General features: G+C 38.0%; 3 protein-coding genes across 4 annotated transcripts in view; 1 reads left to right on the forward strand and 2 right to left on the reverse strand.

Annotated features, from left to right (window-relative positions):
- The window catches only part of psda (pleckstrin and Sec7 domain containing a), a 31,132-nt gene extending 17,345 nt beyond the window's left edge, over positions 1-13,787 (reverse strand). The window contains exons 1-5 of one of the 2 annotated variants that reach the window (XM_043255652.1): positions 13,528-13,787; positions 6,496-8,871; positions 6,291-6,408; positions 5,065-5,596; positions 3,061-3,516 (exon numbers count right to left, since the gene is read on the reverse strand). In XM_043255652.1, coding sequence (XP_043111587.1) covers positions 3,061-3,516; positions 5,065-5,596; positions 6,291-6,408; positions 6,496-8,718 — 3,329 coding nt within the window. In that variant the 5' untranslated portion in view covers positions 8,719-8,871; positions 13,528-13,787. Of the gene's footprint in view, positions 1-3,060; positions 3,517-5,064; positions 5,597-6,290; positions 6,409-6,495; positions 8,872-10,980; positions 11,101-13,527 lie in introns of those variants that run through there. The other variant, XM_043255653.1, reaches the window with a different exon arrangement.
- A 19-nt stretch (positions 13,788-13,806) lies between these two features.
- LOC122356679 (E3 ubiquitin-protein ligase Midline-1-like) lies at positions 13,807-17,413 on the reverse strand. Its single transcript, XM_043255658.1, has 7 exons — positions 17,235-17,413; positions 16,167-16,705; positions 15,620-15,715; positions 15,227-15,460; positions 15,112-15,134; positions 14,728-14,861; positions 13,807-14,629 (listed from the first exon to the last, which is right to left on the reverse strand). Exons 2-7 carry the CDS (start codon positions 16,629-16,631, stop codon positions 14,019-14,021), a joined length of 1,563 nt encoding a protein of 520 aa, XP_043111593.1. The 5' UTR covers positions 16,632-16,705; positions 17,235-17,413; the 3' UTR covers positions 13,807-14,018.
- A 25-nt stretch (positions 17,414-17,438) lies between these two features.
- Positions 17,439-27,013, forward strand: dna2 (DNA replication helicase/nuclease 2). The gene is made up of 23 exons (XM_043255654.1): positions 17,439-17,868; positions 17,965-18,012; positions 18,550-19,469; positions 19,728-19,901; positions 19,980-20,163; positions 20,487-20,635; positions 20,796-20,927; positions 21,031-21,259; positions 21,355-21,472; positions 21,973-22,129; positions 22,235-22,426; positions 23,158-23,388; positions 23,464-23,580; positions 23,686-23,795; positions 23,948-24,057; positions 24,244-24,465; positions 24,699-24,892; positions 25,029-25,118; positions 25,532-25,739; positions 25,855-25,944; positions 26,040-26,222; positions 26,332-26,478; positions 26,622-27,013. Exons 1-23 carry the CDS (start codon positions 17,839-17,841, stop codon positions 26,673-26,675), a joined length of 4,089 nt encoding a protein of 1,362 aa, XP_043111589.1. The 5' UTR covers positions 17,439-17,838; the 3' UTR covers positions 26,676-27,013.
- The last annotated feature ends 46 nt before the right edge of the window (positions 27,014-27,059 follow it).

Raw genomic sequence — 27,059 nt, forward strand, 5'->3', positions numbered from 1 at the left:
TAGTCACTTAATTTCCGTCTGAGCGTTTACAAGCTCTTTTCGTGGCTGTAGCATAATCAGAGGCTTGAAACATTTGTTCTTCTGTTTTATTTCCTCTCATTCTCTCTCATCCCTCCGGCTGTTCCCGTCTTATGCTTGCCTGTTTGTGGATGTGAATGCTTTTTCCTCTCTTGTCAGCTGAGCTATTTTTCGCTGGTGGATATGGTCTGTATTTCCTTTCACAACAGTTTACTCCCCCTTTCCCCCTCTTTCCAACCCTCTCTTCCTCTCTTTGTCTTGCCTTGTTACTTTCGTCCCTCCCATTAAACTTTGTTAATCTCAGCATGTTTCTGAATGCATAGTTTGTCTCATTAACAAATGAATAATTAATTCATTTTTAATTGGTATGGATCTACAAGAAAATGTAAAGGCCAGAAGTGTGTTAGAATAAAGCTTCGTGTTTCTTCAATATTAGTGGCCTTTTGAATAAAACAATGGACAGATAGAGCCCTGCTGAAACAGAAAGAGTCCCCTACCCACTCTATTTAAAACCCTGAAATCACACGACAAGTTAATCTGCTCTCACCATGGAGACCGAGTGTGCCTGGCAAAGCTCCAGGTCTATCTGGCCCCACGGCATGGAGAAGGAATGTAGCCGATGAGCCAGGTATCAAAGCAGACAGTTTCGGCTTTCAGGCCCTCTTAATAACCTCAGTAAAACTCCGATAAAACATCCAGACAAGTTTCCTTACTGTAGGGGACTTTGAAAACCCCATGTCACATTAAAATGCCAGTCTTAGAGATAAAAAAACACTGTTGTTGTCACACAACTCTCACCATCTGCACTGTAAAAACAAAAACATTTTAAAATGAGGTATTAGGTAATTTTAGCCATTTATTAGTGCCTAATCCCTAATCCTACCAAATACCTCAAATTAAAACTAATGAACAAGCTGATTTTATTGAGGGAAAAGTCATTGTTGATAGTTAACAAGTGTTACTACCCAATTTTAAATTAACTGCTTATATTTTATACTTATATATACACATATATATATACACACACATATATATATATATATATATATATATATATATACACACACATATACATATATATATACATACATACATACACACACACGATAAAAATGCTGATTATTGTTGTGCCTTTTAAAAAATATACATAAAATTGCAGGCAAAATAAAAAAAAAAATAGCTTAATTGTTTGTTTGATGTCTGAATATATGAAATACATATATATTATCTTTCAGTTGTAACAGAACAACCTAATTAGACCCTACAACACAAAAACATTGTTTTCAAAAACAAAAACAGTTAGCAAAACATGCAGATTTTACCTGCAATTTTTTTCTTTCAGTTTGTATTTTCATTAATTTAGTGAAAAATTACACACATTTTTATTTGCGCAAAAACAATCCCATACACTGAGAACTACACTCTGATTTATTCTGGCAGCAAACAGGAAAGAGTAGCAAGAGATTATAGACCTAAACACAAATCTTATGGACTCATGAGAACTTATTCAGTTAGAAACTTCATACTTATATGACTGCTTGCTAAATAAATAAATAAGTTGATAAATACAATTTCTCTGACTTTAAAACTGTTCTCATTACATTTATCTGCATCTGTATTTGCAGTTCATTCCAAGCCAAAACAGATAATCTAGAACAAAGGTTCTCAAACCTTTTACAGTTGCATTACAGGCATTTAACATTCTTCTGAGTACCCCCACAAACTTTTAAATAAAACTTAATTTACAGGTGTATTTTTTACCTCAGGCAAAGTATTTCTAGCCTTATTAATTGTATGTCATGTTTCATGTCATATTCTTACCTTTCTATTAAGTGTATTTTTAATATAACAAAATAAGCAAATGAATGATGGTGAAACGAAGTGATTTAAAACTAAAATCGCCAGTAGGTGGCGCTAAGTGTGTTTTATTGAGCGAGGCGTCATGTCCTTCATTCAGTAAGGAGGCTGTAGTTATGGGTTATTAATCACCGACCCTCCAAATCGTTCAAAGTTACACATTCCTGAAAAACACCCCTTTTTCTTGGAGGCGGACACCAGTTCTGTTGCAGATTGTCTTGGAATTATTATTATTTTATTGTAAAATATAACAAACAATATTGACAATATTGTTTTTAAAAAGTGAATGCTACATTTAAAACGTCAAATGTTCACTTAATATCAAGTTTTTCGTTCATATTTAAAATAAACGTCACATTTGCGATCGAAAAATTGCATTCTTGCTTGTATTTTAAACATGAAAAACAAAAGAAATTGCACAGGGTATGTTTCTGTATCAACAAAGGTTTCTTAACTTGATCTAAATCTACATTCTGTCAATATATGTTTGTTGTGCTATTAAGTGATACAAGTCAGCATATTTAGTGGCATCAGATAATACGCGTGCTGCTTGTGTGGATGCAGTCACTTTTGACTGAAAAAGATGAGGTAATTTGATTGTTTACGGCACTCCAATTTTCCATTTTTAATATTAAAAGCGTCATTTTGCTTGTAAGAAATAAATGATTGGTTTTATCGTTAGTTTAAGTTGGGGAAGAACTAAATGACTGCCAAAACTTGCATTTTGTTTTGCTTACCCCCTCCGTGCACCTCCACTGAAAGAACCACTGGTCTAAAAGACAAAGTGAGCTAGTATCTCAGCACAATCACACAGCTCAGCACTGACCTCTAGTGGTAACTAGTATACTGTATATTATTTTTTCTTACAACAGAAAGCCCATTAAAATCATTTTCAGTGAACAACTGGTTTCTCATGTCAAAATGTGGCAATTACATAGAGCTATGGGTACCATCTGTCATCAAAACAGCTGTGTGCATTTTATGAGCAACTATGTAGGCAGTGAGTTTGTCTTTGTGTGTGTGCGCGCGCTGCCAGCTGTTCCTTTTCTAATGTGTATAATTACTATTATTCTTCCGAGTGTTTATTTCATCAGGGGGGTTTGGGGCTGTTTACGCTACACTGACATATCTGTTAACATGCACAGATGAGATATTTGTGGAAAATATACCCAGACCGCAACTAACCTTATGGCAGCATCTGCGTCAGAATCAGGCCTGCAGGCTTGATCGGAGCAGGGTTCACTACAGAACGGACTCTCTTCTTCACAGACAGCGCTCTGGTCGTCCCTGTACAGATCCTGGGAGGCCACACATTCTGCAGGATCAGACGCAGGAGGTGGTTCAGGGGACGTTAGAGGACCAAAGTTCAGTTCGATGATCTGCTTGGCACTTTCACTGATCTGACTCTGGATCTCAGGAGTGAGGGTTGGAAAGTCAAAAGTGAAGACTGGAGGGCCACTAGGGGTGATGTCTTCACTATCCAGGCTGCTGTAAGAGGTGCCCTTAGCGCGGTGTGACTCCATAATGCTCTCAAAGTGTCTGCTGAAAGAGTCCAAACCATCTGATGAGATTCGGCAGGGGCTGGTGACAGAGATGGGAGACTTCAAAGTCGTGTGACTGTCAGACTGGCAATCTGGGGGACTACAAGAAAAACAAAATTCAGAGATGTATTGGTTCGTCTGCATTATTTCAAATTAATTAAACGGTACCTTCCTAAAATTTGAATGACAGTTTTACATTTTCATGAATGAAGCTGATACTGCAAAAAAAGTCAAATATTCTTAGAATTGGTTTAAAGTTGACAAATTTTCTACCCACCATAAAAATACATAAAGAAAAAGTACTGAAAAGTTGGACGCTAACAGAATAAAATATCTGTAATTAGTCTGGTGACTTCCAACAAGAAATCAGAATAATAGTTATACTGTATATGTACATTTATAGTACTTTCTTAAAGCTGCAGTCCATACATTTTGCCTCTTTGTCACCATCTATGTCTGAAAACTTGGTATTGCAGTTCCTTGTGGAATTATATCCCATGTGTGGGTTGTACTCCGACACGGCCGAATCTAATGTTTTGAGGTGAATGTGTAGCTGTCAGTCACTGGACCGGTGGGAATCCTGTACTTAGTAATCACAGACTATGTCCTGGAATATATGACAAGAATTTTCACCGTCTGCCACACTTTGATCTGACCATGGTGATTAAATTGAACGATCAACCCAGTAAATTATAATTATTGTTTTATTGTTGTACTTGCCGGGACAGCTTCTTTATGTTTACAGACGTGAAGTAATGACCCAGTACCATGCTTGAATTTCACGCGAAAACCTACCTGTACCACTCAAATTAAAAACATTACAAGCTAACCGTTGTAAATCAGATAAGGTGATAGTTTTGAACACTGGCTGGTTATGTGCTTGCTCAAATATTGATTTTGGATCATTTTCGACCAAAAAAAAAGTTTACGGACTGCAGCTTTAAAGGTGCAGTATGTAAGATTGACAAGTATTGGTGGAAATGAGTACTGCAATGGCATTTCGTCCTAAATCTATTATACATATTTCAGAGTAGAATTACTCACTATAGCATTATTTTTCAGAGAAACAGCTATGTAAACATAACATGATTCCTTGACAGCAATTCACTATTCACTACATTAGTCCACTCATTCAGATCAATGGAAAAAAATTTGAGTGAGTGGAAAAGAGTGAGTGATTTTGGACACAGAGTGCATAGTTTGCATGCTGCTTCATAATCATTTAAAACAGGTAGCTCCAATAATAAGATTTAAGAATTTATCTTGAATTCTGTCACAGAAATTATGTTTAACTTAGTTAACTTACTTAATAGTTAAACGATTTAGTAATCGATGTACAATGAATTTGAACCTGTGTTGTATTGTATTAAGCCATGGACGAGTGCTTTGTAAAATGAATGGATGGATGATTTAGCTGCGGGCGCCATCTTCTGGCAAAACGTGGGAATTAATTTCACTCTAATTAACCCCAAAGTTTTTAAAATGGAGGAGTCTTAAACATACAGTACATAATAAAGTTGTTTGCTCTTGTCAGTTTAGTTGTTCTTTTGGTCAAGTGAAAAGTCATCTGTTGCATTCACTGGGATGTGGATATATGTGTGAATTCACAAATGCAGTGGTGCTTGATTGTAATGTATTCCACACTCACCCCCTCAGCAGTCGACTAAACACTTCATCTCCCTCAGGTGTGGCATTTTGCCTCTTTTTGTCGCCTTGCATCCTCACACTGGCCCAGCTGACCACCTCTTCATCTTGCAGCTCCTCCTCTCCATCTGTGTGTGCGTACAGCACTCCCTCCAGGGGGCTGCTGCTGCTGGTGCCTGAGGTGCCCAGCACACTGCGATTGCTGCCAAAAGCAGAATCCACCTCCTCCTGTTCTGCCAGCATCACCTCATCAAGGTCTGTTTCCCTGTAACAGCGCAAGGGCACTGCATCTATGTCTGTCTCCGAATATTTGACACTGCGTTTGATGATGCCTGTCTTGTTAGAGAACCCCACAGCGGGATGATGGTTTATCAACTCCATGTCGACTTGCTGTGCATTGTGGCATGGGGATTTTGAAGAGCCAGTTGATTTACAGTGTCTTGAATGTGTTGTTATAGGCCTTAGGGAGGTAGACAGAGGGGGAATGGGTGTTGGAGACTCACTGGAACAACCACTGGAGGGTGCAGTGGAGGAGCCTGGAATGTGGAAAAACAAAGGTTTTTTGAAAATAAACAGTAAATTGTTTTGGCTACATTTTAATTCTATTTGCAGAAATTCTGAATGGGCTAAGGAGGTTATTAAATTAATACTTGTATGAGATTATTAGGCTCTGTAGCTCAACAGTATGGCATCATCAAAGCCTGAGAAATGAGAAATTTAAATACTGTTAAAAAAAAAAAGAAGTATAGTCTGAGAAATAACCACCTAAAACAAGAATAATTCAAGTGACTCATTCTCTTCTAACCTCTCTTTGACATCTGTGAACTGAAAACACCTACACACAGTACAGTACTGAGAACTCAATGAAACTAAAAACAATCCATCTGAAGGCAACAGGAATTACAGATAATTTCATAATTTTCAAGAAATGTATAGACAACATAAAACCACAGAAAGATTATAGCAAAGCTGAAACACAAACTCATTAAAAGGTAATTTAAAGTAAAGAGAGAGTATAACACCTTTAGAAGCGATAAAAAAATTTACCAAATTTACCAGAGAAGGCCAATCCAAATGTCATGCTTTGGGGATGAGGCTTGCTACATAATTGGATTAAGTATTCATTATGAGGCAAACAGCTTGTTTACAAGGAAAGGCAAATGAATTGGATGACATTTTAGAGAACTGGCTCGTAGAAGTCTAAGTTGGTCATTTCTAAGAAATTCTAACCTTTTGTTTCATGTTGGTCTTGTTGATCAGAGTGGGACCCAAACAGGAACTCCCATTTGGCACGAGCAATCTTCTGTGAATGCAAGGAAGGCCTCAGTGAAAATGGTCCACTTTCAGACTACAAACAGAAAATGAGTTATCAGACAGCAAAATTAAACAGTGAATCAAGCCATTATATGCATCAAAAGATGTTTACCAAGATCACCTGTATCACTGTGTTTCCAGAGTCAGGACTCTTCTGACTGGTTTTGCTAGATGTCTCTGATGATATGCAATCTTTCTCATGTAGAGTGCTCTCTAAAAGGCTGCCTGTGACCCCACTGGAGCTCTGTGATGCTGTACCACTCAACTCCTTGTTAGTCGTAATGTCAGCTTTCATCTCATTTTTCTGTATTGAGACCCTACAATGGTTCTCTTGGGAGACTGGTGTTGTTGGACTACTCTTTTTATGACTTTCCACTTCTCTCAAGTTTCCCTTTTCTCTGGATAAGCATTCCTCTATTCCATGCTTTTGCTGAGTGGTCCAGCTTGGTGTCTCTAGATTAGGCCTTGTGAAAGGTCTCCTGCTGCTATCTGGGCTGTCTTTGTGACCTCTGAATGTCCCATAGTGCCTACGCTCATAGCTAGGTGTATGACTGTCCCTTGTGTACTGGGAAGGCAGGTGCCGATGCAAAGTCGGGCTGTCCTTCCCAACCAATTGTGTTCTCTCTATCCGAGGGTCTCGTATGGGAGAGGATGATGTTACATCTGATCGGTGCAACCTTGCTGGAGCTGCTGGAGACGTGCTTCCAATGTGGGGTAAAAGAGAGGTTGTCTGAACAGAGTAGTGACCAGTGATAGACTCTTGTTTCCAGTTATGCTCCTGAACAGGTAGGTTGCAATTAGAGTGAGTTCCAGGGTCCTGGAAGCTAACATAGAGCTGTGGCTCTCTTGAATGTCCTTGCTGGGGACTGTCAGACCTTACTGTGTCTGTTGATGACGGAGATGGGGTTGGGGATGGAGATCTCCTAGCTTCCATAAGTATGGAAAGTTTGCTGGCTTCTTCGGCTAGTTTACGAGCCATCTCAGGACTTGTGGCTGGGGATGCACTACCCCTTCCACTAAGTTGGTTAGCTCCTTCTTCTATCTTATTTTTAAAGTTGGTCAGGTTGAAATTAACTCTGTGGGCTTGCCTTGGACTATCACTTATGGAATGACCGATTTGTTGATAGCTTGATGGCTGAGTTACAATCATAGCTGGTACTTCATGTTGAATAGCTGTAGGTTTACCGGATGGTAAATTTGGGCGATGCCTATACCCTTGCACTCTTTGGTTTGAGACCTCCAGAGTGTTTGCGGTTGCGTGTGACATGTTAAAGTAAGCTTGTTTGGCATGGTTCGATAGTTGGTCTGTAGCAGGGCTTCTAGGAATTCTATAAATCTGACTATTCCTCTCATGGTCCATTATTGTTGCTTTATTGGGCAGGGTTCTAGAACTGCATGGTATCACCGGTGATCCAGACCAAGACCGACAGCGGCGCTGCTCTCCTGTCCTGACGTCATGCTTTCTATCAGTACAATTGCCTGCCAGTTTTTGCCTTAGTTGTGGAGAACCAAATTCCTCCAATGCTCGATGGGTGGCTTCTCTGGCAATAGAGTCTAGAGTTGCCCTCCTAAAGCTGGTGTTACTCATATGTGAGTTCCCCAAACCTTGACTATGTTGTTTCAAACTACAGTTGCTCGTGGACTCCAGGTTGTTGAACCACACTGGGTCACTGAGTCTTTTCCTGAGGTGAAAAGGCTTAACTTTTTCCTCCATGCTTTTATTAAAAGGATTCTGAGGCTCGTTTTGGCACAAAGAGCTATACTGACCCTCTACTGATTTAATTTTAGCTTTTTCAATGTAACTGAAAGTGGCAACAGATCGCCTTCCTTCATCTCCTCCCTTCATCTTAGTTGGGCTAAAAGATTTACGAGTTCCACTTGGAGTAGGAGGGGCAGTAAACCGTCCTGACAAGTGATGTTCCCTCCCAAAGAAGGGGTCACGTTCAGAAGCAGCAGACACTAAATGACATGTATTTCCAGCAGGATCTGTCTGAAGGGCAGACAGTAACTGGTTTATCTCATCATAAGGTAAACTTTTGGGGCGTTGGGTCACCGGTTGGTCTGAGCTATGTCCTGGATGTAGCTGAAAACTTACAGAGTGTCTAGATGTTGATTTACTAGAGGCCAAACTCTGGGTGCTGCTTCCACCTTTATGCAGGACTCCACGTGGGGATGTCCGGCCATGTGGTGTATTAGGGCCACCATACTGCGATGACTGAAGGATGTCTGGAGCTGTCAACATGATGGAGTCTGTTTTCTCCACATCCCCTAGGTCATTTCCTTCTTCATCAGTGACAGATCTTACCTCTACATACAGGTGGAGGATTTTACCCGACTGAGACATTACCTACCAAAAGCAACCTGCAGATCTGTCCTATAACACAACGCCTGATCTCTGCAATTGATTAATCACACTGGTCATCTTGTATGCTTTAGAAGTTTGTTGCCATTCACATCTGAGAGTTTGGATGTACTCCGATTTCATTCTCAAAATTACCTATAAGAGACAAATGAGAAGATTGAAGAATTTCAACAGGTTTAGTATGAGTACAATGACAAGTATAACTCACTATAACATTACACTAGCAATGTGTCTCTCATTTAAGCCAATATTTATTAAAAATAACTCAATAATAAATTACAATATATTTACAATAAATTTAAAACAAAAACATCTTGTATAAAGAGAACTAACCACCATGGCTCCTCTTGTTTATACTGTACTCATCTAAAACAAGCCGGATATGTTTACTGACGGCAAGAGGATCTAAATGTGTGACATGCTAATTAAAGAATGTAAAGCATACGTAATCACCTCGGCATTGGTGGCATTCTCTGCCTTACTCCTTCATCATATTACATGCATAGTGATCTACTGTAGCTCTCTCAGAGGTATAGTAAGGTGTAATATTATTGCGTGGTCTTGCATAGTCAAGTACAAATTAACTAACATAGTTTTTCTGGTCATCCTTACCGAGGAAACCCTTGCTGGTAAGGTTAGCAATAACCTTTACAAAACATCAAAGGCAATTCACGTTAAATTAAGTAAACCTACTACATATCCCAATAGCTCAGAAAAGAAAGAAACTTATCATTACAAAATGCCTTCGAGGCTTCGCTCTCTTTGATGATCATAAGCCAGTTTAACCTCACATGCTAGCCTCACTCGGCTGCTTGTGTTCTATCAGCTCTTGTGAGAATGGGTAAGTGTGGCTGCGTTTGGACATGTGCCAGGTGTTGCGCTCAATTGATTGAGTCGTACGCACTCGGCATCATGACCACCACTGCAGTTATGGGGGAGGAGGCAGGGAAGGATACCACATAGTTTTCCCTCAGAGACCACACACGTACTTATTCATATGTATGAAAGAATTTCTCTAGGCCTCTCTGCTCTATTTCTCTAACACACACACACTATACAAATCCTTGAAAAATGCTATGCATCACATTCACAACCAGACACTAATAGCTACAGAGTCAAACTACATAGACAGGTAAGACGACTAATACTTTAAATAACTCTCAGCACATAATTGCAGTCAGTCTGAATGACAGAAGCAGAGCGTTTGGATGTGAATAGCACATTTTCACATTCAAAGCCTTACCTTACTGCAGTCTTCCTGCAGTGCTTTAACTGAAATGTATCGACAATACTATACTGCCTAGTAACGTTACCTGTTTTAAATGTTCCAAGGTAACCTTTAACAACTTGAAATTGATCCCCCTTTAATTAACTCATTGGATCAAATTCCTTACAGAAAGGACATGCCACATTCATGACAAAATACTGTCAGATGTTTGTTAGAAATTAGCTACACAAATGTGTAGGTGCAGAAACACTATCAGTGTGTGCATAGTACTACTTTAATATATTTTTCAAATAATTTTTGGTAAAACTTTAGATTAGGTAACACATATTCACTTTTAACAAAATGTTTTACCTCACTAAATGCCTAATTTGCTGTGTATGATAGGAAGTTGTTGTAGTAATTATGTATATGTATAAAGTTAAGGTATCCAGAATATGGTAATGCAGAATAAGTCATTAATATGTTCCAAAAAGTTCTAATATGCAGCCAATATGCTACTAATAAGCAGCTAGTTAATAGTGTTCCCTAATCTAAAGTGTATCACGTTGTTTTTTAACCCACAAATATTCTTTTTCATTAGTACTAATTATTTCTCTTTTGCAACTATTGCAAAATCATTGAGATTAAACCCAGTTTTATTTAATTCAAGGAAAAAATATATCTTAAATTCTCTTTAAGAGCGTAAAGAGGTATATGCTCTCATTTTAAGTTTAGATTATAAATACTATTCACTCTCATTCATTGCAAATGACACCTAACATGTTTATGAATTATTTTGACTTTCCCAGTAATTAAAATAATCGGCACAATATTTAATGTCTTTAATCATGACAAAACTAGCAAAGGAAAGTTGTTCAAATGCATATATTTAATATATGTACTTTCTGTTAAGCAGACCTACTTTTCCTCTGCTGTAGCTAATAGGATTCCTCCAACCCCTCCTCCTGTCCTCACTCCTGTAACTGTTACATGAACAGGCACATAGAAACCAATTACAGTCAAACCCCTCCCTTTACCTGTTAACTCCCCTCTCAACCGCTCCTTCCCATCCGCCACACTGCAGCAGTGGGAACCCTGTAAAATCCCTCCTTCAGAGTCTTCAGAAAAAGATGCTACTCATGAGTGTGAAGTCTCTGTGCCTCCCTCTCTTCTCCACAGAAAACAAAAACAGCTCTGGCCTGCCTTACTGGCTCACGCATACTGGATTTACGCCACCCACACGACTTAGTGCGTCTTCTCCAACGCCACTTCCTCCCCCCACACTGAAAACCTGTCTTAGCCCAACAGGACTTCCTGCAATCAACCTGTCACTCATGTTGCTAAGACCCACCTCATTCTAGAAATAAGCCAATCAGGTGCACAAGCTCTCTGTCTGCTCTGTGAAGCACTGCATTTCGCAGTAACAGAGTGACAGATGGCAAAAGGTTCAGCTCACTCTGCAGAGGGGGGCCTAACCAGAGGGAAAGCCCCTTGTAAATAGACTTATGCAGTAACAGGGGTTGAGAAAAGGCCACTGGGATTACAACTAGTGGGCTGAACTGAAACAGTCCTGAGTCTCAATGGACACTTTTGTGATTTTAAAATGTATTAACTGCAAATAGCTACAGTTTTTACTGTTATTTTTTACAATTGCTCTACCGCCTAATACAATTATAATTCATAATGAACAGGAGATGACCATCATGATTAGTTGTGCTTGCATTAGTGCAAACTCTTAGCTACTTACAGATTATCTGTAAATGTAAACAGCGCGTAAACAGCACTGAGTTTCCTGTATTTGCTGGCTTATGCTGTTGTTTAAGGGCTTTATTTATTTTGTTCACTGAATTACAAAATCATTTATTTAATAAATGTCTGACAATGTCGTTTGGTTCAGTGTTCTTTCAGATACAGAAGAAAAGTTTTGATATATTTTTACAAAGTATCTTAAAAAAAAAAAGAAAAATGTCTGGAATGACAGAGTGGAATAAAATGTTTCTTATTTTTGAGTGGAATATTTCTTTAAATCAGTGGTCGGGAATCTTCTTTGAACCTCACAGGTTTGATAATTCTTTTCATTTTTGGTTTTATTTCTCTAAAAGAGTCAAAGTGAAAATTAATTAATAATAAATTGAAAACAAACTAAATTTGTAAAAACAATAAATAACACTATGGAATTACTTGTGCATAGCTTTAGCATAAATCCTTATCAAAGTGTGTGTGTATTATTAGTAAATGGGTGAAGAACAAAAAACATGCTGTTTGTTTATTATTATGAGAGGATTCTTTAGCACGTAGAACTCAGTAGAACAATAAAAAAAAGGGGGAAAAAATAGAGCATTGAACTTAAATGCCTCTGATTGGCCATTGCATTAAAAAATTAAGCCTATGTCAGGCACCAACAGATGAAAATCAAATGAAAGCACAAGACTGTTTTCTATTAAATAAAATAATAGGAGAGATATTTTGAATAAAAATGCCTGCTGTAGCTCTTGGCAGGACTCCCTTTTAATGAGTCACTCAAATATTTCATGCATTCAGCACAGTATATGGCCTAACAGCACTGTTCCTGCTGCCTCAAGAGGATTGTGTTACATAAATCAGCGAAACTTCAAGAGTCAAACCCATAGTGTAGTGTTTAGCGCATGTGTTCCAGACACATAGTGATAGTGATCTCTCTACAATATCCTGATCCCCTTCACTAGAAACAGTATTTGAGTAGCTGACGTGATGTTAATTTTTTAATATTGTGTAATCATTAAAGAGGTTCAGCATTTGCAACCTCATACTAATTGAGACTATATAAAGACAGAGACCACTACTGAAAGTTTCTTTCATCTTTGCAATTTTATTATTAAAGTAGTATTAAATTTTAAATAAAATTGTGAATTCTATTTTTTATGTTAGTGTTAAAAATGCTATTTTAATTTTTTTTAATTTAAAAGTTTTGATTTAAAAAAAATATATAAAATTGTTTAATTCAATTCCATTTCTTTGTAATGATATGTGAATTACTAGCAATTTCATAGTGAAAATAGTTAAATTTTTCAGCATACATAATTTGAAAGTAGTTTAAGAGTAAGAGTTTAGGCATTACTGCATGCCGTACAAATATTGAACAACTCGGCTGACCTCCCGCATACACAGAGAGACACTAAGCACTAGTGCTGTCCTGCATTACCTACTATGTTATCTGAGAGCTTTGGAAAGAATACTTTACTCAGACTGACTGATCTTAGACATTAGCTTCTAAGGTGACTGATAACTACAATGGACGTCTAGGGTACACAACAGATCATGATCAAAAATTAAAGCACACGGGTTCAGGTATACATTCATAATACACTATACATGTTTTTCTGCAACCACTAAAAGCAAATGTCTCCACTAGTAGTTAATATAGCAAATCAAAACAAACAAGCAAGCGCACGAAGCCTAGCATCAATAAACAATACCATTTTAAGGAAGCCTGCAATAAAATTTCAGAAAACAAATGACATAGATGCCACATTCTCAAGAGGCTTGCTATGTCTACTTTTTTTAGCGAAATAGTAAAAAAATTATAGAAATCCAATTTAACATACCTGATGGGTCCATGAAGAGGTGCAAATGCAGCAAATGCATTTGAGGCTTTATTGTTTCACCGTGCGTGTGTGGTGCTGAAGTGGACAGCTCTACTGTAATTAGAAAAACTCCTATAGCAGACAAAGCAGTCAGTATACTTGTGTCCGTGTCTTTAGGGAGTGCCCATATCACATTCACAGAGAACTGGCAGGAGGCCCATCTGAGCTTAAGGTGGACTGCAACTTTGTCAGGAAGTTCTTTCCATCTTCTAAAGCTGGATAAACTTGGGTTTTCTGGACAAAATACACAACTAATCTATAGACAAAAAAAATCTAGACAAAAAAAATATGAAAGAATTTTCAGGTTTAAAACACCCAGAGCATGGGTTAACTGCTAAATTGAGGTAGAATTTACAAAAAAAGAAATCTGAATTCTGTATTAAATCCTATATTTCTTGTGATAATTACACCAAACTCAATCATATAAAAGACACACAAATGCACTAGCTATCTTATTCATGTACTGTATCAGGAAATGGATGTATTCCTGCAATTTGTGAGGGAATATTTGTGTTTCTTAGATGTACAATGGCAAGAGGCTGATTGTTTTGGCCATTTATGTCAATACAGGGATTGAAGATGGGATAAACGGGGCCAGAAAATTCCACACAGAACGAGTGGAGCAAAGCCAGCGTATCGCCATCATAGAAAGACACGTTACCCTTCTGGAAATCTACCCAAACTCCAAGTTTTTGGATGGTTTTTCTTACGGCCAGTGGCTTTTCATTTGAGTCCTGACAAATAAGATATTTTCCATTACCATGATAGATGTAGCAGAATGTACTGTTAAAGTCGCCTTTGCAAAGCTCTGAATCCTGATCTCCAGTAGTTGACCCGTATGACAGACCGATCAACCAGTAGGGTTTCTTCCAGATGGCCACCTCCCAGTAATGCGAGCCGCTGGAGAATCTCTCCTTGGACCGAACACTGTACTGAGAGTTGATGTTTGTTTTCCGTTTCCTGTCTGGGGTTGGTTTCTTACTCCAATGTACCTCCAGCCTGTCTGCTGACACCTCCAACTCAGGGTGTGCTTTTTGTGGGTCTAAACTTACTGCTCTGAAACCTGCAGGTGGAAAGAATTGATATGAGTAAGGCAGGATTATTGTTATGTGTACGTCCAAGTATGTCTTGTATCATTGTCCATTGAAAAATCCCACTTACTAGACCATAGCCGCTGAGTATTCTTAAGGACAACTTCATCTAAGCTATCAACAAGCTGTTCAATGGTCTTCATCTTGTTTAGTGTGCTGTACTCTTGTTCTATCACAGACACAAGTGGCAATTCTACCTGGGAACTAGAGTGATAATGAAGGGTTCTATTAAACGTGAATTTTAATATTAAAATTAATATTATTTAATATTTTGATATCAATGTCTCATAGCATAGTAGAGGGGAAAAAAAAACAATTTTCTTAAATTAGAAAAAAAAAAACTGATTTCCAAAAATATAATTTCATTCCCCATAAAATACTGTGTTATATTATGTTTATAAAATATATAGTTTCTCATAAAGAGCAATGTCAAGAAAATGCAGAAAGAACTCACCCTAGTCCATGTTTTTTAAAATGCTGTAAAATCAATTGTTTTCTATTAGTGACAAAATACAGATGAAGAAGAAGAAAAGGGAAATGTGCACAAAAAATAAACCTTTAATACGCACCTTGACAAATCTGACATCACTCTCTTCCTCGAGGAGAGTCTGGCTTGATCTTAGGGCAGCATTAATATCTTTAACATGACACTTCAGTGATTCACTCCTCCATCTTAGCCACTTGTTGGTGTAAATCTCTTCTGTTTCCAGAATGGCCAACATCAGTTTCTGATCCTCCTCAATGTGGGCTTTTATCTGGCTGTATTTCTCAACTATTCTGACTCTATATGCTTCTGCATTTTCCTGCAAACCACAAGATAAAAAAAAGCCTGATGAACCCTCAAAAAACACAGCATACCCAAACACCTCTTGCTACAATAAATTCTATTCATTTTCATTGTGATGTGTACAATAATTTCTTTGGTTAATTGTTTAGTATGTGACTCATATTGAAATACCCACCGACACCTCTGAAAATAATGGCTCCAAATCTTGCAAAGCAGATTTAGCTAACTGCTTCCTTTGTAAAAGAAGTGATTTGTTGGTCTCCAAAACCTCCTAAAAAAAAAAAAAAAAAGAAGACATGTTTCCAAGTTCTCAATACACTTGTTCCACAAAATCTTAGAAATAATAATGGACAAGTAATTTGACAGTATTTATCTATTGTCCTAATCTAATATTTAAAAAAGAAATCCTAATTAATTACCTAAATACATGACACACACACACACACACATATATATATGATATGTCATTTCTGTATTAATTGTATATTATATAATATACACACATATATATATATATATATATATATATATATATATATATACACACACACATATATATATATATATATATATATATATATAATAATTGTATTATTAATATACTTTTTTTAAAATTATTTTTTCATCAATAAATTGTGGATACTTCTATTACTATTAGATCGATCAATCCAAATAATGTTCACTCGAATAATTTGAAATTGAATTAATTAAATACATCCTACCTTGAGGTCTGTGCATGCCTCTTGCAGTGTAACAGCTTGATGGTTTTTGTGCGAACCAACCGCAATGCAAAGACAACACACAGAAATGCGGTCCTCCTGACAGAAGAGTTTCAGCTCCTCCCCGTGCTCCTTACACTTAAAGGAAGTCAAGTCTTCGGTTACTTTGATGATAGAGTGCCCTCTTAAAGCCTTTCTCTGCTGGTGCAAGAGGGTGTGAGCAGAGCATAGGGAGGCATCGCAGGTGAGGCAGCTCTTCACAGCCACCTCAGTCTTCCCAATGCACTGATCACACATGATGATAGGAGACGTTTGAGATGATCCGTCCAGCGTGGGTGCTCTTGGACAGGCATCCTGAACTTTCCTCTGAAGATCTGAGTTGATCTCAAGCTCAAGGTCAGGAGGAAAGAGGATCTGACATTCCGGACAGAACAGTGGCCCGTCTCTGGATGTTTTTGGGTCATCCATGTTCCAGACCACCTGGATGCAGGTTTGGCAGAAGTTGTGTCCACATGGAAGGTGTACAGGGTCTGTGAAAGGCTCTACACAAACAGGACATTTTAGTTCTTCCTGAGCGTCCATGTCAGCAGACCTTCTACTGTCTGTGTGTGGTGGCCAGGCATTAATATTTCAAAGATGAGCTTCATATTTCAATTCCATTATGTTATAAGCGTATTCAATTACAATTAACTGTGCATGTCTTCTAATACAACAACATATAAAATACTGCAAACCAGCTATCGCGTGATATTAAATTTTATCTTGTTTATTCAAGTCTAAATCTCAAATATGGAAGTACAAAAAGTGTTTATTTATGCATAATTTCACATTTAGACCACTAACTTCATATCAGTATTTCTGCTATTGTAATTGATGTATAGCTGTGTACTGTATTAAACAAGCCGTATATAAATACAACGTTTTTGCGGCCTGGATTAATCGTTGTCATGCATTAATTGTAATCATCTGCAAACCACTTATATAATGAGCCCAAATATATAATTATTATACATAACATGTATTTTGTTCATTTAAAAGAAGCATAAGAAAACATAAACAAAACGTGCTTACCATGTTGACATTGAAAAATGTGCGGCAAAACCTAGCATGTGGTTGTCGTCTTGGTAACTAACTGCAAATTTTATTTCTATTAAACAGAAAACAACGACATACCTCCCCGTTATTGGATTAATTATATGACATGGGGAAAACTGAGCGACGATAATAATAGCAGAAGATTTGTTTGCAAACTGCGAAACGACTCCAAACTCGAGCACTAATTTCACTGTCGCTAGATGGCAGCGTGGATGATGGCGACGTAAAGGTAACCGGCAAAAAAACGACGAGGAAACGCTCGAGTTCTCCTGTGAAGAGTTCACTGACTGTACGCGGGAAATTTGAGATCGCAGTGTTTACTTTCCAGGGATGCAGCAAGACTTGTTCACGCACGGAATCTTCTGCTTTTAATGTTGTGTAAAAGCATCTGTGAGCACCGTTTGGATGACCGTTGCTCCCGGATGCTAGCTGCTTCTGGACGCGTTATATTTGAGCCGTGCTAGCGGAGCATATCTTTATATGCGGTTGTCACAGTGATGCGAGGAGTTTGGTTTTAGTGGAGCGGCTTAATGTTTTTGGACTCTCCGAATATTATTTATTTATTTACTTACGGTCCACGATGATTAAGTGTAAATCCAGAAAATCCTCCGTAAGTAACTTATTTTATATGCATCTCTGATGCTTCCCTTTTATCCTCATCTTGCTGTGAAAGTGTAACGTTACTAACTTTTCGTTGTTGCTGTAGATGGTCACTGGAGTTCAGTCCAACATTTCTGCCTTTTTTGTCTCTAAGGTAAGATAAGACAATTTAGTGATCTCTTTTAATTGCTCTTAAAGGAGTAGTTCACCTTAAAAAAAAAAAAAAATTGTCACCTTGCACTTACACTCCCCTATGAAGTGCATATTTGAATATTATGTGAATATTACCTATTGTTTAAATCAAATGTGTGCTTTTAAAGTCGAGTAATTATGGCAGATTTCATTCCATAGTTTGTCAATTTAAACGTCTGCGTTTAGCTTCAAATAACATCTTTGATGACAGTATTTAATAAAAATGCATTCTGTCTGAGGTTGTCATTTATGATTTAAGCCCCCCACCCATAACATTTTCTTTAAATTAATTTAACATGCATCTGTGATGCCCTTTAATTCTAATTAAATTGATCCTTGTATTGATTTATGCTGTTCAATAACAGTCTTTGAAACCTTCCTAATTTTTTTGGAAAATTCAGTTAAGAAAGTCAGCACCTTGCATGTTAAAGTAATGCCCGCCCTGTCTTATGTTGACATTTACATCTCACACCATAACATCACATTTATGTTTAATCAGGTTTCCTCAAAGTCACCTAAAAAAAATGCAGGTGGGATTGCAAGATTTCCCATTTCACTGAAGACTGGTTTTGTGGAGGATAAAAATGTCCCCTGCTCTCCAACCCCTTCTGCTGTTCCAGAGACGCCAGACAATCTGAGGAGCGAGAACCCTTCAGACACTTCCTACGAGAACCGTTCACCTGTCTCCCGTGGCCTACATGCTAAAGGTGTCAAGGGCAAACCTAGCCTGACGGCACGTAAGCTGATGCAGCCACAGAAAAACAGCAGCACAGAGCCTGAGGAAACTTTTGAGCTTAAGAATGGCTTAAGTCACTCTGGTTCTGTGAAGAGGTTGTTGCACAGCTCAGAGAACATCCAGAGTGCCAAACGGCCCAGGACCATGCAAGTTCAGAAAGTACCTGATTGTGATGCAAGCTCTCCACCGGCCAATCGAAATGCATCGTCAGAGAGTCCGGAGAAAAAAATGAAAGCCGAGTCAGTCAGTTTTGAGAATGGCCGATTGGCAGATGGGTCTTGTGAAATGAATGGGAAAACAAATGGTTTGTCAAAGCCCTCAAACAAATCCTCTCGGCATCTGAGCTTTAGTACTAGTGAAAAAGAAAATTCGCTTGCTGTAAACCTGAAGCCAGAAATAGACTTGAGTATGGTTTCTGGGACTAATGATTTTGATCTTGTGATGTCGTATAGTTCATGGGTACAAAATGGACCTACTGAAGACAAAGAGACTTTTCTCAACTGTCCGGTCACTAAAAAGAGACCTCTGAGCACAGCTGATCTGCAAGTGAAAGACAAAATTGCTGATAGAAAAACATTGCCAGTCCCATTTGAAGATGATTTTACTGATCTGATGGATGATTGGTTTGATGACGGCATGGAGCAGAAATCGGAGGCACCAAAACCCAAGAAGTTCAGTCATGAGTATGAATGCGTTATTCAATCTGTGAGCTTTAGTAATGTTTGATAGTATGCTGATTTTTGTCTATTAAAACCATTGTTTTAAAGCATTATTTTAGTATGATTTATATACTGTTACAGGTTTTATTAATATTTTGAATTTGCTTTTATTTTTGTTACATTATAAATCTAAATATGTTATGTTTCAGCTTCATTTCTTAATAGATTCGGTTTAATTTAACAAAAATTACTCTTCTTAAAACTGGTTTCTTTGCATTTTAGGAAAAACAAATGTATACCAGAGCACGTTATACTGGCCTCTGGTGTGCATAATCGATACTGGGTCCTGGACGTACTGGATATTACCTCATCACGAAGTTGCACTGAAAAGCACTTAACCATCACCTGCTCCAAGACAACACAGTCCAGAGAGACCTGTATTCTTAAAGATGGCTGGTACAAAATGTTACTTGGTTTAGGAGTTTGCTTTTGTTTGTTTGTTTGTTTTTTAACTTACTTCCCTTTCTTCTAAAGGGAGAGTACTCCGGTTGCTGTTGGAGATGTCATTCACTTGGAAGGGAGGTGTGTTTCTGGCTTGTGGACGATTGATAGAGAGTTTGGTTTCCTGGTTCTGCTGCCTGACCTGCTTATATCGGGGACCAGCATTGCCAACAGTATTCGCTGCATGAGGCGAGGGGTTCTGGGAGAGATGTTTAAGGTGTGGAAATTTGAATGTTGTGCCTCAAGCATAAGCATATGCACTGTTCTTCAAAGTTTTTCAAAGTCAGCAATTTTGAGAAAAACTACTGTTTCAATAAAAATATTAAGCGGCACTGAGAAATTATTGTTGTGCACCAAGTAAATTGCAAATACCTTATATTGTGTTTCGAGAATGAATGAAGCTGTCATGGGTATGGGACGACTAATGATGAAATTTCATTTTGAGTTGGAGTATGATGCAAACCTTTGTGTTAATAATTGTTCTTCTGTAAGAAATGTAGTGCTTAAATTAATGAAACAGTATGTGTGGTTTTTAAACAGGCATTTGATGGTGGATCTAAGCAGATGTTAAATGGAACCATAGTTCATGATATTTTCCAAAAAGCAGCCATGGCCTCAGATTTCTCCCTACAGAGGATACAGACATTCGCTGCAGAGGCCCTAAGAAGCCCCAACTACCTCGGACAAATGTAAGTGCTTTTATGTAACATCTCCATCTTTAAAGGCATGCAAGTTGTACTATTTATTTATTTTATTTTATTTTTATTTTTTTTTATTACATTGATGACAGCAGTAAAGATTGTTGTTATGTGCCGTAAAAGGACTGTGCTTGTCTTTCACTTTAATTAGGTATAGTCTAAAGCTGACCCAGGCTGACATGAAACAGGAAGTGGAAGGATATCTTCCCTCTCTATCTGAGTGGTCAAAACACTACCTCTACTCTTCACCACAGGCTGGACAAAAGCAGCTCATTCTCAAACTGTGAGTGTGTGTATAAATGTATTTATTCAAAGAAGAACATGAGAACACAATGGATTCAGTTTTAATATTATGAATAAATGTAATGGTTTGTATTTTCCATCAGCCCTAGTGACGGGGCTCTGAGCAAGCAAGATGCCACCTGTAGCGTGACGGTAACAGATTTTGCGGACATAGAGGAGAACATCTGGTGTCCACGTTTTGGCCTGAAGGGGAAGATAGACGTCACAGCTGGAGTTAGGATTCATCGAAGAGGCAGAAAGCCCATAGAGAGGATTGTGCCACTGGAGCTGAAAACTGGCAAGGAGTCCAACTCCATCGAGCATCGCAGTCAGGTACAAAACCCAACTGTGTAGACATGTCACATGTTAAAAAGATTAACTCTGTCGCTGATGAATATTATTTAATATTTGACCTTTTTTTTTTTAAGGTTATTCTGTACACTTTGATGAGCTCAGCTAGACGTTGCGATCCAGAGGCAGGTTTCCTTGTCTACTTGAAGACTGGCAGTCTACATCCCATTGTGGGCAACCACATGGACAGGAGAGGTTGGTTAAATTTATAGTTCACCAATAAAAGAAATTCTGTCATCATTTGCTCACCCTCAAGTCATTCTGTTCATGTATTTTCAAAACACAAGTTGGGCTATTTTAATGAAACCTGGAACATTTCTGTTCTCAAAGCCTAAACTAATGCTTGGCATCGGAGGACTTGGATCAAGCTGCTTGATTTATATGCGCTACTTTTACAATGTTTTTCTAAACATTTTGTTGCATGAAACTTTTAGTAGTAGTAGTTGACTGCAGAGGGAGTGAAATCCTTAAAAACATTTTCATTTATGTGTCAAAAATGTATGCAGTGGGCTTAGTTTGGGAGGGTCATGTGGGTGAGTAATGAATGACGGAATTTTTTTTTCGATGAACTATGCTTTAAATCATGTAGTTAAAAAAAAAATGTTGCAAGGAATAGCTCATTGGCTTAGTCATAAGTAAGATAGGTTTACATTCTGCTTATGATTGTACTGATTAATTTTTTTTTTCTATCACAGAGCTGATTAAAATAAGAAACTCATTGGCCCATCACATTGGAAACAACCTCATTAAGGTGGATGGAAGAAGTCACATGGCCTCATTGCCTGCCATTGTGTCTGACCAGCAGACATGCAAGTACTGTCCTCAGAAAAGGAACTGTGCAGTTTACAACAGGTACTGTTTTTTTTCTCTCTCTTCATGCGTTATATACCAATAAAACTTTATACAGAGTTTCGTAATTCCATTTGAGCTTGAGCTGAAATGCCTCATTTTGTATAGAGCTGTAGAGAGAGATCCTGTGGAGAACTGTAGTGAAGATCCACAGGCGTTTGTGCAGTCGGAGAGCGAGCACCTCAGCCCTGTGCACCTCCAATACTTCAGCCACTGGTTGATGCTTTGCCTGCTGGAGGCTCTCACCATGGAGAACAAAGGAGGTCGGCGCAATATCTGGCTTCAGACTGCTCAGCAGAGGTGGGTGTTTTTATAAAACATGACTTTTACTGTACACGGTGTTATTCACCCATCATTTACTCCCACTCATGTAATTTCAAACCCATTCAGACAAATGATGATATTTATAATGTCAACAGATTTCTGTCCCTCCGTTATGAGACAGTTTCACCAAAATTAGACATAATTTATTTCTTATAGGAATTTTGAAGAGACATGTTTACTCTATTATATGTGAATCTGGTTCAGAAAACCTTAAGTCATAAGTGTAACTTTTTTCCTTTTTTTTTAATTGAGCTTTATACATCACCTGAAAGCTGAATAAATAAACTTTCCACTGATATATGGTTTGTTAGGAGGGGATAATATTTGCCCGAGATTCAACTATCTGGAGAGGGTGAAAAAAGAAAATTGTCTTTTAAGTTGTCAAAATGAGATTCTTAGCAATACATATTGCATATCCAAAATTAATTTTTGATATAGTTACGGTAGGAAATTTACTAAGTATCTTCATGGAACAAGATCTTTACTTGATGTCATAATTATTTTTGGCATAAAAGATAAATCAGTCATTTTTGACACATACAATGTATGTGTTTTTTTTTTGGCTATTGCTACAAATATACCCCAGTGATTTAAGACCCATAAAAAGCCTAAATAAATAAAAGATGTGTTGGTTTCAGTTGATTGAATGCTTTTGGCCTTAATGATTGTTTCTTTTGCATCACTGTTCTTATTTTGTTCATTCTCAGGGAGAAAAGTGGTGGCTGTGTGGGTAACATGCAGTTAGCTGGAGACGTCAGTGTCCTGTCTGATAATGTATATAAGCACAGATTTGTGAGGAAGGAGGGTGATCAGAATCTCACTGGGCTGATAGTGGGCGACAGAATTGTGGTCAGTGATCAGGAATCGGTCCTCATAGGCCTTGCCACAGGATATGTCACAGAAATAACTGTCAGTGGATTGACTTGCTCTTTGGACAAGTAAGTCTCTTTTTACTCAGTCTGAGAAGTTTAGGTGTAGATCAAAGCCTAATTCCACATTCATATTATTTCCAGAAACCTTTCCAAGTATTCCTCAAAAACAGTTTTCCGCCTGGACCAGGATGAAGGTGCAGGCGGTCTTGGTACCCATTTAGGAAACCTGTCTATGTTAATGGAAAACACTCCCACCAGGTCTGATCATAGTTTCCTTTCTGTTTTTTGAACTAAATCTACAAAACTAAATGCTACAAAAAAACTGTAAAATATACAAGCTATAAAAAGTACATTTGTCTTCAGTGAAAGACTGAGGGAGTTGATTGTGGAATTCAGACCTCCCCAGTTCATTGACAGCCTCAGCAGTGTTTTGCCACGAGACGCCAAGGACACCGTGGCCAACATTTTAAAAGGTGTGTTCAAACGCTGCCTTCTCCTAATAACACTGAACCATAACCTAACTCTTTCTGCAGTGAGTTGCTTTAAAGCATGCCCTTGATGTGTCCTTTGAATAGCATAACATCTCTGTTCTTACTTGATGAGTGTTAATCACTGTTTCTTTTAGGACTCAACAAACCCCAGAAACAAGCCATGAAAAAAGTGCTACTGTCTAAAGATTACACGCTTATTGTGGGAATGCCAGGTACTGGGAAAACTACCACCATCTGTACACTGGTAAGAAAAAAAATATTTTGAAAACCAGATTTCCCACAGTTTTAGGACAACTGTAATGGTTTCTTGGCATTCCTTTTTTTTAAAACACTCTTTCCGGCCTGTGGAGTAAATTTAGTTTCTGCTTCTGGTTTCTATATACAAAGGAATATTGATCTGACATTTATTTTACGCTTCCTTGTTTTACAGGTGCGTATACTCCATGCTTGTGGCTTCAGTGTACTTCTGACTAGCTACACCCACTCTGCTGTGGACAACATCCTCCTGAAACTAAAGAGGTTTAAGATTGGCTTTTTGCGACTGGGTCGTGCTCAAAAAGTGCACCATGACATCCTGCCCTTCACAGAAGAGTCATATCGGGCCAAAGGCATCCAAACACTTGAAGAGCTGGAACAACTCTATAACAAAGAAGTCAGATATTAAAATACTCAATCATATACAATAATTGAATTTTTAAAGAGTTTGAAAAACACTTATTCAAAAGTTTTGAGGCTTTAATATTTTTGCTCACCATGGCCACACATATTTGATGATAAAATAAATATTCTGACCACAATTTTTAACTAACTAATATGACGTAATGTTCAATTCTACATTTTAAAAATCCCACTTGTTTTTTTTAACGCTTACCCCTTTTTTTGTAGCTGATTGTGGCCACTACCTGTATGGGTGTAAAGCACCCAATTTTCAGCCGTAGACGCTTTGACTTCTGCATCGTGGATGAGGCATCTCAGATCAGTCAACCTGTATGTTTGGGTCCGCTCTTCTACGCCCAGCGCTTTGTCCTGGTGGGAGACCACCAACAACTTCCACCGATTGTACAGAATGCTGAAGCCAGGTAGTACACTTCTATACTCGCTCAGATCGTTTTGAAAGCTTTTCATGCAGTTGTACTATTACAATATTATTATAACTCATCTCATAATTCTTTTTTTGTTGTTGTTTTTTCTTCATTGCTCTAATATTTTACACAGAACACTGGGCATGGATGAGAGTTTGTTCAAACGCCTGGAGCACCACATTGATGCTGTTGTTCAGTTGAATGTGCAGTACCGAATGAACAGGTGGGAATTACACCAGTGAAGCATTCAAATAAATATTGTGCCATTGTTAAATGGAAGTTAAAAACAATATATAAGTCTAATTTGATATGTTACATTTTGTCAACATTTTTAAAAGGATAGTTCACCCAATGAAAGTGCTGTCATTAATTACTCGCCCTCATTTCATTCCAAAACCATAAAACATTCAATATTTTGCAACACTAATTGAGATATTTTTAATGAAATCCAAGAGCTTTCTGAGGTTCGGAGCTACATTAATTTTCATTTTTGAACAATTTGTATTACTTCATTTACAATGAAGTATTTCTCTTAAATAGGCATTAAAAACTCCTGCGGAATAGTAATAGGTGATTTTTGAGAATATTCAAAATCAGCGGTTCTAGCTCTCACAATTGAAATTTTCCGTCCTCAAGTGCGATCATGTCCCTGAGCAATGCTCTGATGTATGAGGGCCGACTGGAGTGTGGCTCTGAGAGGACGGCGAGCGCAGTCCTGCAGCTGTCCGGTAGAGCTCAGGTTGAGAAGGAGCTGGAGCTGTTTGTGTGTGAGCCGCAGTATAGTGCTTGGGTCCAGGCTGCGCTGGAGCCCAATAGTCCTGTCTGTTTCCTGGACACCTCTGAGGTCCGTCTGACTTCTTTTTGTCTTAGTCATCTCAGTTTGCCTGTTACAGAAGCCGAAGTTACTTTTTTATACATTTTTATCATTATTTATTGTACCTTTTTTGTTTTTTTTTCAGGTTCCTGCCCCCGAGACGGTGGAGAAAAGTGGCATCAGCAACCACACAGAAGCCATATTGGTACAAGCCCTTGTCACTCTGCTGCTCAAGGTCTGAACATAAACGATTTGTTGCGAAACGGGCAGAAATGATTTTTTTCCTCCCCTGTAGTGCTTGAATTATATTTCGTTTTAAATGTGTTGTAGGCTGGATGCAGAGCGTCTGATATCGGAGTCATTGCTCCATATCGACAGCAGCTAAAAGCCATCTCCAGTCTGTTTCAGGGAGATGCCTTTAAAGCTCTGGAAGTCAACACCGTGGACAAATACCAAGGACGTGACAAGAGCGTCATCATTGTGTCCTTTGTTCGAAGCAACACTGAAGGCAACGTAAGTGGCCGTCCACCCTGAATTTAAACAAATCATATATTTAACCAATTTCCTGTTCGTTGCAGTGATGGAGTATATGATACGATGCATGTGTAAAATCACTTCACAGCTGGGTGAGTTGCTCCAGGACTGGCGCAGGCTGAATGTGGCCATCACTAGAGCCAAACACAAGCTCCTCATGCTGGGCTCAGTGCCCACGCTTCGTCGCTACGCACCACTAGAGAAACTTCTCTGCCATCTTCAAAAGAAAGATATGATATCCTTTACCGCTGTGGGTTTATGTAGGAGAATATTTTTGCAGGTTCATTCAGCGACATTTTTTCACTCATATATTAATGATTATTATATTGTAATACTTTTGTTTTTTTGTGATGCATTTTTTTCCTTAATTTAAGTCACATCTTCCAGCTGCCTGCTGCTGCCCATGAGGTACTACCTGGAATCCTCTTGTGAAAAAAACCAAAATCCTCTTCTAATCCATAGCGTCTAAGATAATACTATGAAACAATTACTTGAACAAACTAGAATTGAAATGGCATACATAAGCTTCTAATAACAATAGACACCATTTATTTAGTTTAAATAATGAATGTGAAGTTTAATAATAAATCAGTGCTGACAGGATCTAGTACATAATTACACTCATGGCTTTCTTTGCCCAATCCCTACCTCTTGTTGTTTTTTGTTGTTGTTTTTTACATCTTTTACAGTTTTATCTGTGTAATTGTTTTTTGTATGTGCTTTTTATATATATAAGAATTTTACGAATGTATACATTTGTTTAATAAAAATTGCAACAAATATTACTTTGACTTTTTTCGCCCACATAAAATTGTG

This window comes from Puntigrus tetrazona, chromosome 13 (assembly GCF_018831695.1).
Source record: "Puntigrus tetrazona isolate hp1 chromosome 13, ASM1883169v1, whole genome shotgun sequence".
Classification (NCBI taxonomy): domain Eukaryota; kingdom Metazoa; phylum Chordata; class Actinopteri; order Cypriniformes; family Cyprinidae; genus Puntigrus; species Puntigrus tetrazona.

What these genes read in the sequence shown, in the direction of transcription:
- dna2 (XM_043255654.1), top strand. Translation starts at nt 17,839, where the DNA reads ATGATTAAGTGTAAATCCAGAAAATCCTCC. An exon ending in TTCTGGGAGAGATGTTTAAG is followed by an intron (nt 20,164 to 20,486) that starts GTGTGGAAATTT and finishes GTTTTTAAACAG; the next exon opens with GCATTTGATGGTGGATCTAA. An exon ending in GTACAGAATGCTGAAGCCAG is followed by an intron (nt 24,893 to 25,028) that starts GTAGTACACTTC and finishes TATTTTACACAG; the next exon opens with AACACTGGGCATGGATGAGA.
- LOC122356679 (XM_043255658.1), bottom strand. Translation starts at nt 16,631, where the DNA reads ATGGATGACCCAAAAACATCCAGAGACGGGCCACTGTTCTGTCCGGAA. An exon ending in AGGCATGCACAGACCTCAAG is followed by an intron (nt 15,716 to 16,166) that starts GTAGGATGTATT and finishes TTTTTTTTTTAG; the next exon opens with GAGGTTTTGGAGACCAACAA. An exon ending in GTGATGTCAGATTTGTCAAG is followed by an intron (nt 15,135 to 15,226) that starts GTGCGTATTAAA and finishes TTGATTTTACAG; the next exon opens with CATTTTAAAAAACATGGACT.